Below are 17,739 nucleotides of genomic sequence, written 5' to 3'. Positions count from 1 at the left end.
GGTCAGGCCGGCGGCAGCACGGCTGGATGTCTTCAACCCGCCGGGTGGTGTCGAAGCAGGTGCTGCAGCGGCCGAGGCCTCAGCACGGCTCAGTGTGGGGCTGGGCCTGGGCAAAGAGGAACGAACAGAGCCAGGGAGAAAGAGCAATGACAAAGCCCTGGAAGCCTGTTCTCATCTGCCCCAGCCCCAGGCCTGAGGGCTCTCTCCCGCGGACAGAGGGCTGGTTTTAAGTCCCCATCCGCTTGCAATGTTTAACCTGCCACACTCGTGTTTCCCTGTGCTTGCTTGATGCCAAACGCCCTGTCGGTGGCATCACGGGGGTGACACAGGCGCTGCCCTGTGCCCCCACATCCCTGCCTGTGCCCCCACATCCCTGCCTGTGCCCCGGGGCAGCCGGGCAGCGCAGAGGCACGAGGAGCCCTCCCTGCACCGGGAGCTCAGGGCTCCATCCTGTTGCTGTCAGGGATGTGCTTGATGTGTGTAAACACGTAATTAACGGTAAGTATATACTTAATTGCTTGCGGCTTCCATTTGCATTCAGGTGCTGTGCTGAAGGCACCTTAGACACAAGTAAACCCGGCCAGCTCGCAACTTGGAGGCGTGCAGGGGCGCTTGGTGGGGAGGGAACCGCGCAGCCCCCGCATCCCCAGGGCCGTGCGGGCCGGGCTGGGGGCTGCAGGAGCCGCGGGGGCTGTGCCGCAGGAGTCCCGGCCCGCGGGGGGCGCGGCTGGCGGTGACAGCGGCCGGGGGCGATCCCCGGGGGGGAGCCGAGGGCGCCGCGTGACCCCCGGGGCAGCCCCGCGCGACCCCCCCGGCCCAACCCGCCCCCGGCGGGTCCCGGCGCTGCCGCGGGCGGGCGGGGCGGCCCGTGCGGGGCCTCCGCCCGCCGCCGCCGTCCCGCACCCGCGGGCGCAGCCGCCCCCCGCCGCCGCCCCCGCGGCTCCCTCCCTGCGCGGCGGGCGGGGGCGGCGGGCGGGCGGGCTGGGAGGGGAGAAGGGGAGGGCGGGCGGCGCGGGCGGCCCCCGCGGGCCGGGGCGCGGCGAGGCGGCGGCGGCGGCCCTGGACAGCTCGGCCGCTCCTCCATCTTCTCTCGCCACAGCTCGCCTCGGCTTCCCCAGCCCGGGACCGGCCCATTGCCAGCCCCGCGGGGGGGGCGGCCGGTCCGCCGCGCCCCCCCGGCCCCGCCGCCCGCTCCGCCGCCCCGCCGCGCCGCCCCGGGTCCGCCGCCCGCCCCGCGGCGAGGGGAGCGGCGGGGGCGGCGCCGCGGCGGCCCGGGCCCGCGCCGCCCCGCCGGGCCGCCGCGCCGCCGCCTCCCCCCTCTGGGCCGCAGTGGTGCAGCCCGGAGGTTAGCGGAAGCGGCCGCTCGGCGCTGCCATGTTGAGCCGCCGCCGCCGCCGCCGCTTTGTTGTCGGCTCCATGTAGCTGAGGCCCGGGGGAGGGAGGGGGGGGACCGCGCCGCCGGAGCCGCCGCCGCCGCCCGCCCGGGGCCGGGACGCCCCCGCCATGGAGGCCAACTGGACCGCGTTCCTCTTTCAGGTGAGGCCCCGCGGCGGCCGGCGCTGCCCGCGCCCCCCCCCCCCCCCCCCCTCCCCTCAGCGGCCGCGGGCGGGCGGCCGCCCGCCGGGCTCCCCGCTAGGCCGGGGCTGTCAGTCAGCGCCGCCGCCCGGCCTCCCGCGCGCCTCCCCCGGCCCGGCCCGCGCCGGGGCCCGGCCCGGCCCGCCCGGGGCAGCGGCTGACCCGGCCCCGCGCCCGCCGGCAGCGCTTTTCCCTCCTTTCCCTGCCGCACTTTCTCCCCGCCCGCCGGCCCCGGGCCGGCCGCGCTCGCCGCTCCGCCGCGCCCCGCGCTGCATTTTCCCCTCTGCGTCGGGCTTTAATTATTTCATTTATTTGTAAAATAGGACAATATCGCTGTTTTATTCCTATTTTTAATTTTTCCCCCCTTTTGCTGCCCCCGCCCCCAATGGTCTTTTTTTGTTTGTTTTTTCACTCCCCCCCCCCAGCCAAAAAGAAAAACAACAACAAAAAAGCCGCCCCGAGCCCGGCCTTCCAGCGGGCTCTTAACAAAACCCCGATGCAACAAACACCGTGTCTGGGAGAATAAATTAATCCCTCTTTAAACAGCCTGACTCAGGGGCCGGCTGACGACGGAGCTTGTTTTCTTTTAAAATAGGACGCGAGCGGGACGGATTTCTGTAAAAACTGGCGGAATGCTGAGGGGAGCGGGGAGGAATAGGGACGGTGGAGCGTGCAACCCCTCCCTTTGCCAACTGAGTCACAATTTTCCCCCCTTGTGTCTGCGAAAGGCTCAGTTAAAACCGCCGCCGTTTATGTAATTCCGAAGAAAATCCAGTGTTGCAAAAAAAAAAGATAGAGGGGAAAAAAATATCGCTAATCCTGCCCTGGCTTTTGTGAGCCCAGGCTGTGCACGCCGGGCTGCTGCCCGGTGCCTCCTGCTCTTTTTGAGCTTGGAGACGTAAAAATGTGGAGTTGCAGCAGCGAAGGCCAATTAAGATAAATAAATAAAGCCCCGGCCATCACCTTTGTCAAGGTAAAATAATCCCCGCGGCACCTTCCCCGGGGGCACCGGGCTTGGAACCAACCCCAACCCCGTGACACGAGTTGGAGAACCTGAGGTGAATGAATAAATGCGCCGAGAGCCAGCACCGTTCCTTTAGAGAGGAAAAATGAATTCCCTCGCAAGTAGCGAGGGGATGAGTCACGGGCTCGGTGCCTCGCCGGCCGCGCCGGGAATGTTCGGGGCTGCGGGCACCGGGAGCCGGCCCGTGGCCTCTCCGCGTTTTCGGGATGAACGCGGGCGATGCCGTCGAGTTTGGCCGGGCTCTCGTGAATTATTCCTCACTCTAGCGGGCGGCCGTGATTCGCACGTAGGAAACTTCACGCTAAGAAGTTAATCTCCTTAGTTTAGGGCCATCTCGCTCCGAGCTGGGGCCGCCTGATGGCCTCGCTGGCTGCCGGGCGCACAGCTGAGCGAGGGGAGGTTGTCGCTAGGCTGGCAATACGGTGTTGCAGCAAGCTGTGTGAGAAATGCCAAGTAATACTTTCAAGTGCGTGTCCAGCCTCTTGCTGCTCGGCTTGAGCCTTTTTTTTTTTTTCCCCCTCTGGGAAGAGTGCAGTGTTTTGAAACAGCGATGTCACACTTTGATTTAGGAGGAGCCTTTGCTGCTTTTAATTAAGGAGTCAGCAGTTCGCTTTCCGAACGTACTGAGCTCTGTGTGTGACTTGGAAGCATCTTCATAAAACTGACGTGGAAACCTTCCTCTGGGTTCGGAGGTTCTTCCTGCCCCACGTAATAAAGCTTTCAGACCTCGTAATAAATGCTGACTCTTGTTTCTCGAGTGGTTTTGTTAAAGCCAGTGATTTAGGGTGCGTGAGGATGCTCGCACCCAGCAGAAAGCACTCTGAAGATACTCATGATGTGATTTGAGGTTTTTTGCTTCCCATTCCCATCATCAGCGAGAGCCAGCCGGTTAGTTAGAACTGGTCACAAAAAAAGCGGGTTTAAAAGCCAGTCCTGCCCCCCCTGCCCAGTCCTGCTTAAGTAACAAGTGCAAGAGACTGAACGTACGTGCTCATTCTCCTGGGGGGAGTCTGAGCCGGCGTGTTGCAGCTGGGACAGGTTTTCTAAGTGCCAGCTCAATCAGCAGTGTGTGGAGTTGTCATTTTTTGGCAGGCTGTTAGCAGAGGCGGCCGCAGTGCCCTCGGCTCAGCCCTGCTGGCCATGGGACCTGCGACTGGAACTCGCACTTCCCAAGTGACGTTGTTTGACGGTGTTTGGGTGGCGTTTTGGTGAATGGGAACCTCTTCTTAAAGCCACACTTGTGACACTGGATAAGCGGCTCTCGTTGGCATCTCCTTAGTCCCCTAAATGCGCATTTTTCAAAGCCACTTCCAGTATCTGCTCGGAAAGTGAAAGTTGTGTCTGTTAGTGTGAGGAGGACTCATCCATCAAACGGAGCGTTCAAGATATGACTCATGCTAATTTGTTGCTCTCACATTAAGGCTGGAGCGCAAAAATATTTTAGCCTCTGGCATTGGAAGTTCACAGTGCCACGTCCTACCAGTGCAGGTCACGAACTGCAGGGGGTTTGTTTGCTTATTGCCCCCCAGGAAAGAAAAAGAAATAGCGATAGAACAAGGATATTGTGCACGAGAGCCTGGCCCAGGCCATCAAAGTAATCCTGGAAATGTTGGCTTGACATTGGTGCTAGGTCGAGTAAAAGTGTGGTCTGTGCCTGAATAAGAATGACTGGCGAGAGGCACGCAGCAGGTGCTGCCTTCCCTCCCTTCCCTTCCCCTCCCCGGCAGCGAGTGGGCAAAATACAGCCTGAGCCTCTTCTTCAAAGGCTGTAAGGCGGGCGGCCCTTGGAAAGTGAGGAGTAGTGCTTGTTGCAGAGAGGGCTCGTTGGAAAGGCAGCGCTGGTATTAACGTGGCTATCTGGGAACCAAGATAAGCAGCCTTATGTAAGCAGTGGCTTCGTAGCCTGTAGCCTGATGAATATACATTGTTTTATGCCCACTGTCTGTCTCGGTTCCGTAGCACTAAGTGCATCTTTACCTTGAAGTGCTGACGATTCTTTAAGGCTTAAAAATATCCATAAACTGCCTAAGTTTGAACCTTGTCCAAAGGATTTGGGCTCCCTATTATCCGATCTGCTAGCTCTGTCTTTGAAACTGTATCTCTGGAGCTATCCTTAGGTGCTCTTAAGTGTCTTCTGATGCAGTTGAACAACATTGTTTAATGCTTATTTAAAGTTGTCTGTGAAACATTTCAGACCTTTTTAAGAATGGAAGTTGTATTTGAGCACACCCCTTGCTCAGCACTGTGCGGTCCCTGGGGTCTGGGCACGCTGGGTTTTCTTTGTGCACTGTGCATGTCCCAGTGGCTTTCTAAAAACACAGGAAAAAGAAATGCTCGAGAACCCACAATTGTCACCCAAGTCAGGCGAAAGTCGCAGGAGACGCTGGCGCTCGTGCTGTGGTTTAGCAGCGCAGCCTCCAGCAGAGTTCTGCCTTCCCCTCTGCCTTCCTCCCCTCGTGGCTGCGGGAGGTGGCTGCCGTGGCAGGGCACGGGGCAGCAATGCTCAGCTTACCTGTTGCGTCCCCAGCTCTGGCACTGCCCACGCCCCAAGGGCAGGTACAAGCGGGCAGGCCGGGCTGGCTCACAACCGTTCCTGCACGTTTGGTCTCCCGCTGCCGTGCCGAATCCGGGCTTTCCCCTGTGACCTGTTTTCCTGTCAGCTAGGCTGGCGGTGTCAGGGAGCACGTATTCACACCCACATGGGCTAGTGCTCACATCCCCGGTGGCTTTTATCCAAAGATCACCAGTGTCGTGCTCCTGACAGACGAGCGGCTGGAGCGATGCAGGGCTTGTGCAGTGCAGGGGGAGGCAGGAGCTCCCCTGCTCCTGGCAGAGTTGTGCCGAGGCAGCTGCAGTCGCTGGGGAGAGGCAAAGTGGCCAGAGCTTGGATGCAACTAAGAAAAAAGTCCCCAAGTGAGCTTTTAGAAATACTGACTTCTCCAAAGGATGCGATGAAATGGATTCGAGTAGGAAGAGTGTTATCCTGAGCGCGCTTCCTAACGCTGCCCATCCCCAGCTGACCTGAAAGCGAGCAGGTTGGGGTCACGGGGCAGCACAGCCTCCAATCCCGTTATTTTGTGAAGAAAACTGTAGGGGAGAAGTCCTGAGAGGCTGCCGTGCTGATCTATTGGGAACACAAGTTTCCCCAAATTCAGCTCCAGACCTGGCACGCTGCGTTAGTAACGAGGCTGATTGAGACGTGGTCTGATGAGACTGAGGCACATCTTGAATACAGATGTGCTTAAACTGGCTTAAGGTGCTAGAGTGATTTATTTTAATGCTCCATTAGACTGGATTGGTCTGTGTGGCTTCTAAACCACTTTAGAACTGTGTCTGCTAGGGTTTTGTCCCAGGCTGGATGAGTTTGTATAACAGCGTTTTCTGCCCTAGAATAAACAGTGCCTGCTAGGAGCATGGTGGAGGGCAGCCTGCAGCAGCAGAGGCTGCAGCTCAGCTGAGCAGTGCTTGCCCACCACACGCTCCTGGGGGAGTGGGGGGGGTTCCCTTCTGTTTGTTCACTGGAGGGTCTCCCACTGGTTCTGTACTTCGGAGTCAGTTGGCATTGGCTGTTCTGAAACAGCTTTGAGGTCGTTTTTCCAGCCTCCCCACCCTGCAAGCTGTGTTCTCCAGCATCTCTAGATGTCTGCCAGTGCTTATTGATTCGCTTCTCTTCCAATCACAAAGTAGCTGCTGACGAAGAGAAAAAGAACATGTCGTTACGATGACGAGCTCCCAGACGCAAAGAGCACAGTGGTCAGTGTGCAAATGCGGTGGGAGCCTGCTAAATGTAGAAAGGTGGCTGTAGACAGCTCGTGGTTCAAGTTGCTTCGATTTCAGTGCTGGCACGCTGCTATGAGCACGATGTGAAGTGCGACACCTTGTTGCATCCTGGCTCTCCGTGGCTGCAGTTTAGTTCTCAGCATGTGCTGAGCTCGGCTTAAAGGTGGGGCCTTGTTTTGCAGCTCCCATCGGTGCTTTGGTACGCTCCAAAGATAGTCCCAAGGTGGCATCTGATACGATCGTTAGCAAAACAAGTTATCTGTTATGTAAAGATCAAACGCTGTGTTAGTAAGAGATCTGACAAGCACCGAGTTGTTTTCCAGGAGAAGTATTGCCCTCCGGAAACTTAATAATGCTTCAGTTGTTAGGATGTGTGCCACCCTGCGCTCACCTCAGCCTGCGCAGCCAGCGCGGCTTGTCCCGCCCAAAACCCAAGCGCTCTAACCCTTTCCAGTTGCTCCTTCGGTGGCATTTGGTCTAGAATGTGCTTTCCTGTAGTTTGTAAATGTTCTCACCGCGTCACAGTGAGCACCCATCAATAGAATTTAAGTGTGAATGTTTGGTTTTAGGCACACGAAGCCTCACATCACCAACAGCAGGCAGCACAGAACAGTTTGTTGCCTCTCCTGAGCTCTGCTGTTGAGCCACCCGATCAGAAGCCGATTCTGCCCTTACCAATAACGCAGAAACCTCAGCCTGCACCAGAAACATTAAAGGATGCTATTGTTGGGATTAAAAAGGAAAAACCTAAAACCTCCTTTGTGTGCACTTACTGCAGCAAAGCTTTCAGGGACAGCTACCATTTGAGGCGTCACGAGTCCTGCCACACAGGGATAAAGTTAGTGTCACGGCCAAAGAAAACTCCCACCACAATGGTGCCCCTTATCTCGACCATCGCTGGTGACAACAGCCGAAATTCACTGGTTTCGACTATCGCAGGCATCCTGTCCACAGTCACTACGTCTTCCTCTGCCACCAACCCCAGCAGCAGCGCCGGCGCGACGCCCATGGCAGTGACTCAGACGGCCAAGAAGCCCAGCAAGCCCGTGAAGAAGAACCACGCTTGCGAGATGTGCGGCAAGGCCTTCAGGGACGTGTACCACCTCAACCGGCACAAGCTGTCCCACTCGGACGAAAAGCCCTTCGAATGTCCCATTTGCAATCAGCGCTTCAAGAGGAAGGATCGCATGACCTACCACGTGAGGTCCCACGAAGGTGGCATCACGAAACCGTACACCTGTGGTGTTTGTGGAAAAGGCTTCTCGAGGTACCATGTAGAAAATCCCAGGCGAGCTCAAGTATTGGCTTTTCATAACCAAGAAGGGTTAAGGTATCATAGCGAGGGGCTGGGAGAACCAGACATTTTAGAAGATTGGTGAGGGGATAAAGAGCCTTGTTTACCTCTAGGGCGTGGGTCTCGGTCTGAGCCAGATTGGCAGTGGCCAAAAGCGGTTGCTCCTTTGTTGAAAGTGTTCTGAAGTGATCTCGTGACCTCATCCAGGTCCTGCAGGACACGTGTCCGTGTCGGTGGTGGTGACCACGGAGCTCCTTTACCAGCCTTTGCGAAGGTCGATGACCGAATGGGACGTGGCAGGCAAACTGTCTCCTTGTCTCGCAGCAGGGCTGAGGCGTACTGGCAGAGCATTGTGGGGGAGCTTGCATTGCTGCTGGCTGTGTTTATTATATCTGTGCTTGCAACAGAAAAAAACTTCAACCTTTAGAGCTCTTTGCCCAAGGTACGACCAAACGTACCCTTTTCAGGCGTGTGAGAAGAACACGGTTAAGTTTTAAAGGGCAGGTTGGGTCTCAGCGTAACTATGTGTTACTCAGCTGAAAGCCACTGCCTAGGAGAGGGGAACATATTTGTTCTTGCTGGGTGGAGGGATGTGGGCTGTGGGGGGGTCACTGGGAGCGCAGTGCTCAGCACCACTAGCCAAGGTGTCCTTACTATGTGTTTGTAACAGTGTGCCTCTTCTTTTCTGTTCCTCTTTGTTCTTTTTGCAGGCCTGATCATTTAAGCTGTCACGTTAAACATGTTCACTCAACAGAGAGACCCTTCAAATGCCAAGTAAGGGCTAAAATGATTTGTTAAGAGCAATACCTTATTGTACCGTTAGAGTCTCAGGTGAAGGATCTTTTCAAAGCTGTTTTTGCTCCTGGACTTTTCTTTGAAAAGCAAGTGGCCTCTGCCTTACAGTACCCTAGTTCTGATGTGAGTGCAGAGGCGGTGTCAAAGGATGCAGTGGCTACTTTTTCAGGAAGATGGGAGGCTTTTTGCCTTCCTGGGGGACAACGCAGGTGCTCTGTTTCAGCTTAACTCAGTGGCAGGATGGTAACAGCGTCCTTAGCTCAGTGCTGGGTGCTGGAGTCATGTGTGCAGTGTGTTTCTCAGCATATTGAAATTAAATGTGCTTCTCAGTATAGCCATTTAAAATGGATTGGAATAGTTGATTCTGGATCCATTACTTTGCATGAAGATGAAAGGAAGTTGTTGTAAGTCGATGACTGAGGGGAAGAGGAATAACTTGAGTGCCCTTGAACAATTGACCTTTTTTTCTTGGAATATCCAAGCTTGTTCCAACCTGTGTCTTAGTGACTCATCGTGTTGAATAAAAGTCTTGTGCAAAAAGAATAGCGTTAGAAAAGGGCTTCACTTCCTTGTTCTGATTTGGATGGGAACAGAAATAATTGAGCAATTTAAGATATCAAGTTCATATTTGTACAGTAAGGTTGTGTCAAAACCCAACTTTGCCTGCTCAAGGCTTTTTTTTTTCTATGAGCTGCCTCTTGCTTTGGGTAGGGGAGGCAACCCGCTGTTTTGAGGATGTCCGGGTAACACAGAGCACAATCCTTGTCCTCCTGGTCTCAGAAGCCAGCTTCCAGTTCTCAGTCTCTCTTTAGTAGTTTGATTTTGGTTTCTCTGTCAATGCAGTTAGAACTTAAGGTTGCCAGAATACTTAGGATACTGTTTGCACCTACGAGGTAAAGAATAGGCTGACAGTGGGCATGTAATTGGTACTGTAATGATGCTGTCTGCACTTCCAAGTGTAACTGTTGTCCTTCATATAGACGTGCACTGCTGCCTTTGCCACCAAAGACAGACTGCGGACACACATGGTGCGCCATGAAGGAAAGGTATCGTGTAATATCTGTGGTAAACTTCTGAGTGCAGCATATATCACCAGCCACTTAAAGACACACGGGCAGAGCCAAAGTATCAACTGTAATACCTGTAAACAAGGCATCAATAAAAGTAGGTGAACGTTTTAAAAGCATTTCTAATAACAGTGTGTTTGCAAAGGGAATTGCCTTTGATTGCGTTAAAATGCAAGAGCTTACTGGTCAGTGTGGGGATTCACACCTCTTAAAAACAGATACTTGGTAACAGAATCTTCTTCAGCTCAGGAATTGGCGTGTGTGCAATGGGTTTGCTGCTAGACTGTGCTCTTATCCCTCAGGAGTGCCCTGCAGTGTGTGAGAATAACCCATCTCTTGAAGAAGAGAGTTGCCCAGTTGCTTCATCTCCGAAGCACAGTGCTGCTTCCCCAGCTGTACAGGCCTAGAAATCCAGCAGCTAGTTCTGGGGATTTCAGAGTATTTAAGAACTTCTGAGATCTGCCAGGGTTCAGGTTTGAAGCCTCATCTAAAGCTCATCAAAATTAGGAGAAAGGTTCCCCTGCTTTGACCCCGAGGCTCAGTGATTCCTCTCTCTGGCAGTAGCTGACAAGAGGAGCGTTTAGGTCCAGCCCTGGTGTGTGAATTGGACTGGTGGTGTGCAGAAGTTCAAATCAGATGTGTGTAGTAGTTCCTTCTAGTCCTAAACTCTGTGAGAGTGCAAAGGAAGCAAAGGAAGACCCGACTTTCAAATTGCTCTAGCAAAATACCTGTAACTTAAGTTAACCCAGAGGGTTAGTGACATAAAATGAGTTTTCAGAGGGATTAAGGAGGGAGAAGTAAGGAGTGTCCTTGGAAGCTTTGTCTTTAAGGCCTTTCAGACAGTGTTCATTTACAGCATCTTTTCAGTTCCCGTTCCTGCTGGATAATCTGAAGGTACTGGGAATGTTTAAAATGCCTGATTGTCGATCTTGATGTGAAATTTGGGTGTGAAGTGTTTTTCTGGGTGTGGGGTTCCAGCTCTGACTTCCCAAGGCAGTCTGGTGGTGCTAAGCCAGGTCACGAGGCATTTACAGAAGCTGTTTGAGGTGGCAGCGATGAGTTGTAACGTGGCCAGAGCGTGGTTAGAAGCTGTGCTGTAAACTGAAACGTTTCAGTCATACTTGTGACAAAAAGTGAAGAGACTTTTCTCTTTTTAAAAAAACCCCTCCCTGGAGACGAGGTTCAGGAGAAGTGGCATCAGCTCACCAGCTGCAATCCCAGACACTTGCAGTCTTGTGTTTCATTCTTCCTAAAATCCAAACAGAGTCATCAGAAGGGAAGTTCATGTTTGCCAGTGAAAGCAGATGTTCCCGACTCATATTTTGGTTTCTAGCTCTTGGAAAAGGAGTTTTATAAAGCACAGAATTAAATTGTATGCTTTTAAACCCCTCTGATTTTTTTTGCTCTTGGAATCCTGTGAGATTCCACATGCTCTTTATGGAAGAAGCCTTTGTGATCTCAGCAGAAAACAGAGTAAGTTTTCAAGGTGAATTTGTGTTCTTACTTAATTGGCATAGCATGCATGAGTGAAGAGACCAGCAATCAGAAGCAGCAGCAGCAGCAGCAACAGCAGCAGCAGCAACAACAACAACAACAGCAGCAGCAACAGCAGCAGCAACAACAGCAGCAGCAGCAACAGCAGCAGCAGCATGTAACAAGTTGGCCTGGAAAGCAGGTAGAGACCCTGAGATTATGGGAAGAGGCCGTCAAAGCACGGAAGAAAGGTAAAACAAAACAGTACCTACGGTCTTGGTTTGATAAGATACGGGAGTTGACAGTTCTGTAGGGAGTTCAAGATGTCAGGAAAGGATGTCTTATGTGAAAATGTGATTCTCAATATTAGAAGTGGTAGCTACAAACTAGCAGGAGAGTAACAGGACCAAAATGAGGCTGTTGCAGATGAGCTCCTCAGTGCTTGCTTCCCTTCGGTCTCTGTGCTTGAATGTGTACGTAGCAGTCAGCGATTCCAAAGGGAGCTTTGTGTCTGCTTCAAGGCAAGAGTGTATTTTTTTTGACCTGCATGTGGTTTTTAGCTGTGTTTATGCATATTTACCATCTGTTAACTTGTGTGCTTATAAGTATATACACCCCCCACACCCTCTCGCTGCATCGCCATCAGCTTGCATGTGGATGCTGTCGGTGTCCCTTTCATCTTTTCTCTCCCAGTTTATTCTCCTCACTGTATCATCACGTAACCATCTCTGCATAACGCTTTCTAGAACTCAGAGAACTTACTCTTCTGTCTCTCTGTTGGCTTTTTTTCCCACTACCAAATTAACTATTAAGTGATGGGTTTTCATCATTGCCAGCTCACAGCTCACACACCTGTGCTGCCGTAACTGAAGCGGAATAGCTTCCTGTCGTTGCTCATTGTGTCAGTGTTCTGAAGAGTGCTTGGGTTTATTGTCCTTAGGACTAGTGTAGCAGTTTAAAGTCTCCCCTTCCTGCTTAGTCTTTTCTCAACAGTTTGATTTCTAATGCCTACTGTGTGACTGTCGTGGATTACATGTTTTAGCAGGAGTTCTTAGTGACCACTCACTGGTTTTCACTGCCTGTTTTCAGTAGTAAATGTTTCTGACTCACCTTATTTTTTTTTTCTTTTCTCCTAAACTTCCTTTCAGTCTCTTCACCATTTCTTTGTTTTCTAGGTCTTGTTTGTGTATTAGGCCTTGATTGAATTCAGTGATCAGACAGTATAGAAACAGCTTATTCCTGCGCAAATGTAGTGATAACAGAAACGTTTTCCTATGATCAGGCCACTAAATAGAGAAATAGATAAAGCAGATGGGGGTCAGATTTGGAAAATCTCTGGAAATATTTGTTTTCCTGCTTGTTCCTGTGTCTTGTTCCCTCTTCCCTTCCTGTCTCATTGAGGTTACTGAACGTGCTTTAGCAGGAGTGGCGGGTTTGGCCAGAGCGGTGGGTGAGGGAGGGGGTGGGGAGAATGCTGCAGGTTGGTGAGATGAGCTCGACTGAAGCAGGGAGGGGGTTGTGGGCTGAGGGGGTCTTTGTATGTGACTGCTTGCAAGGTGAAGCTCGACCAGTCAGTGCCATGCCGGTGTGCTGCTCTGTCCGTGCTGCTGCTTGGTGCTGGGGCCACCTGCTGCCTTGGCTTTACAACACTACTTGGGACTTTTTTTTTTTTTCACTCTAATATGATTTATTTTCACCTTTTTCCACCCCCCCCCCCCCCCCACTCTTTCCCTTCCTTTCCACCCCTCCTAGATATGGACTTTGAAGAACCAACAGTAACCCTTGAGTGGGGCTAATGTTGCTTTCAAAGTTAACTCTGTCTTGGTACATTTGTATTGCCCGAGTGGCAAGAGTGGACTCTTGGCTCCTGGCTTACCTCCTGAAACGTGGGTGTAGACTGAGCTTGGTGTCCTACCCTACAAATGTGGAATAAGACACGACTTAGAAGTGCTGTAACGTGTGCCTAGAACGTATTTTTGTCGGTTTCTCTAGCAGCCATCCCTTCCCTTTCCCCACGTGCACCGACCCGCTTCTCTTTTTGGAGCCTTCTAGCGTGGGTAGCCGGCAGGTGGAGCTGACGGATGCCGGCACTGCCCGCGGGCCCCTCCCGCTGCTCCCCCAGTGCCCAGCCCTGCCCCAGCCCACCGGCAGCAGGGCCGGGCACTGGCCGCCCTGGCTTTCCTCCTTCGGCACTGGCTTCCTGCTTGCTGCAAAACACAGTTAAAGAAAGAAAGCAACAAAAGACCCCCCCAAAAAAACCCCCACAAAACAAAACAACTTGGTGTGGAGCTGTAGCTTACGTGAAGGCTGAGGAGATAATGGGGGTTGAAAGATGTACTGACTGGGTAGCCTTGAAAAGTGCTAAGTAGAGGTACTGTGATCAGTGGAACAATTTAGTAGCAATAATTAAGACTGAAATAAGCAGGTAAATATTGAAACGAGCTTTGCTTATCAGTCCCTAATAATGACTTTTTAAAACCTTCACAGAATGTCAGTTCACCTTTGAGAAGGCTATAGAGTACGTACCATTCGGTATGTACACTCTCTCCTCTATTTATAATGTTCCTCTTGGGAGGATTTCTTTGATTGTACGATGCTGTTTTTGTGAACATCGAATCCCTCTTTATAAACACAACCTGGTTTGACTTCTCAGGGAAAAAAAGTATTGCATTGAAATGAAGTGCATGAGAGTTTGTATTTCGTGTAGGCTGTAGAATGTTAACAGTCTTAACTTACTAATAATGCCTAAAGAAAACGATTCCAGAATTTGTACCTGTTCTTGTTTGGTTTTTGTTTCTGTTTCTTGGTTTTGGTTTTGTTTTAAAAATCTTGTCCACGGTTTTTTATGTGTTAAAAACTTTTTGTCTTTTTTATGTCTCATTTTTAGAAGCTGCTAACTTGTGCCAAACCTCCACTGCTGCTACTACGCCTGTGACTCTTACTACTCCATTCAATATAACGTCCTCTGTGGCTTCTGGGACTATCACAAACCCAGTCACAGTGGCAGCTGCAATGAGCATGAGAAGTCCAGTAAATGTATCAAGTGCAGTTAATATATCCAGTCCGATGAACCTAGGGCATCCTGTAACTATAACGAGTCCATTGTCCATGACATCTCCACTAACGCTCACCACACCGGTCAATTTGCCGACCCCAGTCACGGCTCCAGTGAACATAGCGCATCCCGTCACTATCACGTCTCCCATGAACCTCCCCACGCCGATGACGCTGGCCGGGCCCTTAAATATAGCAATGAGACCAGTGGAGAGCATGCCTTTCCTGCCCCAGGCCTTGCCCACCTCTCCTCCCTGGTAAAGAGTTTTGAGCAGTATTAAACAGGATTGAACCGGAATCCTTACCAGCAGTTCCTTTTTTTATTTTGGGTTTTGTTTGGTTGGGTTTTTTTTTCCTGTTGTTGTTGGGGTTGTTTTTTTTTTGTTGTTGTTGTTGTTTTGTTTTAGTTAATAATAAATTCAGACTGAGACACTGGGGCAACATGCACCATCACCATTAGTAGCATCTTCCCCTGTTGATTTGGCTCATATGGTTCAAACTTGAGTTTCACTGGAGCACTTGGTTTAAAGTTTGACCTTTTAGCTGACTGATGCTGACTTAGAGCAGACACTTACTTGCCAGGATTTAACCAAAAAAAAAAAAAACCCCAAAAAATAGTCATTAAAAAACCCCCAGTTTAACGTTTTAATCCCCCAGATGGTGACTTAGGAATTGTTTTAACCTGAACACTAGCAAAGAGCCCTCTGCATCCTCCCCGGGGCGCTGGCTGACGCTCCCGCCGCTCGCTCAGCCCGCCGCTCCTCAGCTAGTGTAGAACCTCTGTCTGTGTTGATGTTTTCTTTTTGGTTTTGTTTATTTTTTTAATGAGTAAATGCATTACAATGTTGTCATTTAAAAAAACAAAAAAACAAAAAAAATGCATTTTGGAGGAAATATGCATTTTAACCTTTGGGAATATGATAATTTCAGGCAGCATTCCCTATGGGAAAGGTGATACCAGCTCTGATATGCAAAGCATATGATAACTTATCATTCTAACTTCAACATATAATAGGGATTGTGACCTGATATTTGGAGATGTAAATATTACCCAGCATATTACCCTAAGGGAATCTAGCATTGTAGTCAACATTTTGTGTTTTTTTTTTTTTCTTAAAAAAAAAACCAACCCTGTTTGTTGTTTGGTGAGAAACAGCCATGGCTGGGAGAAGAGGAGTCGAAGTGTGGGTGACCATGGCCTCTGAGCAGTCAGACCCCTATGGGACTCTTACCTAGGAGCAAAAGGAGTGCTTTGAAACTTAAGAAATATCGCTTTAAGCTGGAAGATTCTGGAGGCACTGGGGATGATTTTTATGCCCTCTGCCTCCCAGTCGGAGCCTGCTGGCGTTACAGCAGGGGACAGACGTGTTAGTTGTTCACTAGAAGTTTTGTCTTATATTAAATTGTATACAGTTTTTATTCTAACCACTAACTAGGTAGGATGCCCCTCCAGGACAAGCAGAGAGCGTCTTTTAATTTCTCCCCTATTTCTTAAACAAGTGTTGTGCAGATCTGTTCAACTTTGTAAATATTTGCAGACATCATCATTTTTACGTTACTCTTCTCTTGTGTTAACACATTTCTATCAGTTTGTGGGAGTTGTGGGGTGATGGTTCCAACGACCCAGCCCAGAGCTTCTCCACAAACGGTCACACATGTTTAAGCTACATGTGCTTTTTATTTCTTAACCTGTTTATCTGTACATAAAGTAGAAAGCAAAGTCTAGGGAAACAGATATACTTTTTAGACTATCATGTCACATATTCACCTTTTTAAAACTTTGTTTAAAAAAGTAAAAAAAAAAAACCAACAAAGCAACACCCCAAACCCGAGACTCTACATCAAAAGTTAAACTAAATAAACCCACAGATGAGGCGTTTTTATCCTAATGAAGTTGAGAGCTATGGAGATTAGCTTGTGTGCATTTTCACAGAGTGCTAGCAGGACTGACTAGTCAAAATGGACTGCTTCCGTTCCTACCCTGCCGTGTCAGTGCAAGCAGTGATTGCCAGGCTGCTGGCTCAGGTGACAGCTTATCTGTATCATCATGTGAAACTGTTCTAGGGGCTTGGACTACATAGTAAAACAAAAACCAACAAAAAAAATAGAGCTTAGTGTAAAATAATTTTATAAATGATCTTTTGTACTTTAGGACATCAAATTGTACAACTTTTGTATATATAAAAGCTTAGGAACTTTCTGTTTAGCAGAAAGGAAACACATTCCTACACTTTTAATGTATATGTTTGTTATAATGTCCATGTAAACATATGCCCTATGTTTGTGCCTTTTAATTAGTTTGTCTCAATAAACAAAAATGTAGAGAAGAATATGTAGCTATGACTTTGTTACCACTGTTCTCACTCCAGGTGTGTAGAGGTGTTTGTTTCTTGCCCTGTGTAGAGCACTGTGTGCAAGCAGCTGCATGGCTTGGGCTGGCCCCAGGGAGCCCTGCACAGCCCCCTCCTCCCTTAGCGCAGAGCAGCCCCCGGGGATGTGCAGTTGCCCACCCACCCATCTCCCTGCCCCATGGCAACGGTACCAACTGCCACCAGCTTTATCCTCCTAGATGTAGCATTCTGCATGGGGGTGAATGGCAGAGGTGACCCTCAGGTGAAGTTTGGGTTTCCCTGAGCTTGGAAAAAAACCCACCAAAGCATGAGAAGCCAACATGAAGGTGTGTACTAGAAGTGGTTCTCTGTGGAGTGCTCACAATAAACAGGTGTGAGACTCGATTGCATGTTGTCAGTTGCTGTGGGGCTGCCAGTGGGGCCTCCTCCACACCCTGCTGTCCTGCTGTTGTTTGTACCCCTGCAGAGCAGCAGTACCATAAACACACTGAACACCAGCAAGGAGATTTTTCAGCGTGACAGAGGCTTCCCAAACCACTGCCCATGGTGCTCTTGGCGTGGGGTAGGAAAAGGGCCGTTTCCTTTCTATTTTATGTTGGTTCTGCTCGAATGTACCCGGTTTATGTCCACAAAAGCTACATTAGCTGTCAGCCTGTTTCGTTTGTACTTGGGTAAACATTTGCTTTGTACTGTGCATAAGTGGTTCCGAGGTGTGCTCCTCAGCTGTCTCAGTGCAGACATCAAGTTCCCTTTGTAATGCCATCGTCTGAAATACACGGAGCTGGTTTGTGACAAGCGAGAGGCGCCGGGTGCAGTGGTTTGTGCCCCTGTGCTGCCCCAGCCAGGGGCCGTGGCAGCGGGACACGGGGTGCTGAGGGAGGTGTGTGTGGCAGCTCGTGTCGCTGCAGCACGGGGCAGTTGAGGCCGTAAGGAAATGGTGGCTGGAAGAACAGATGCTCCTGTTACAGCGAGTTAGTTTCTATGCAGCTGATGCGCTTAGCCTAGTTTATTTCATGGAAACTTTTAAGCTGGATCTAGTCCAACAGCCAAGGAAGCCTCTTGCTGCTGTTGATCTGAGTGGGTTTTATATGGAGCCCATTCAGGTCTCCGATTGCAAGTAGTTCAATAGGGGGGGTATGTTTTTTGTCCTTCTGAAGTTTCCCTCAGCATTAGGTTAATGGCTCAGCACCGAGGGAAGGCCTGTGCAGTTGAATTTTGCCTTGGAAGGATTTGTGCCGTGGGAAGTCAGAGCAGGCAGCTGAGCTGCACGGCAGCGTGTCCTCCGGGCAGGGAGAGCCGTGGGCCAGGCAGTGCTGTGGCACAGCC

At 50.8% G+C, this 17,739-nt stretch overlaps 1 protein-coding gene across 5 annotated transcripts; it reads left to right on the top strand.

The window, feature by feature from the left end:
- Positions 1–1,318: 1,318 nt before the first annotated feature.
- VEZF1 (vascular endothelial zinc finger 1) lies at positions 1,319–16,398 on the top strand. 5 transcript variants are annotated; one of them, XM_062012640.1, is made up of 7 exons: positions 1,320–1,536; positions 6,949–7,667; positions 8,384–8,447; positions 9,449–9,632; positions 11,053–11,259; positions 13,496–13,540; positions 13,896–16,398. In XM_062012640.1, exons 1-7 carry the CDS (start codon positions 1,504–1,506, stop codon positions 14,321–14,323), a joined length of 1,680 nt encoding a protein of 559 aa, XP_061868624.1. In that variant the 5' UTR covers positions 1,320–1,503; the 3' UTR covers positions 14,324–16,398. The 5 variants fall into 5 exon arrangements, with proteins under 5 accessions (XP_061868625.1, XP_061868624.1, XP_061868623.1 ...); XM_062012639.1 differs by having other exon boundaries at positions 6,949–7,709; XM_062012642.1 differs by having other exon boundaries at positions 1,322–1,536; positions 6,949–7,646.
- Positions 16,399–17,739: the final 1,341 nt, after the last annotated feature.

The sequence above is a fragment of the Colius striatus genome, chromosome 20 (assembly GCF_028858725.1).
Source record: "Colius striatus isolate bColStr4 chromosome 20, bColStr4.1.hap1, whole genome shotgun sequence".
Taxonomy (NCBI): Eukaryota; Metazoa; Chordata; class Aves; order Coliiformes; family Coliidae; genus Colius; species Colius striatus.
The sequence above is the reverse complement of the archived record's forward strand: the minus strand, read 5'-3'. Positions and strand labels throughout refer to the sequence as shown.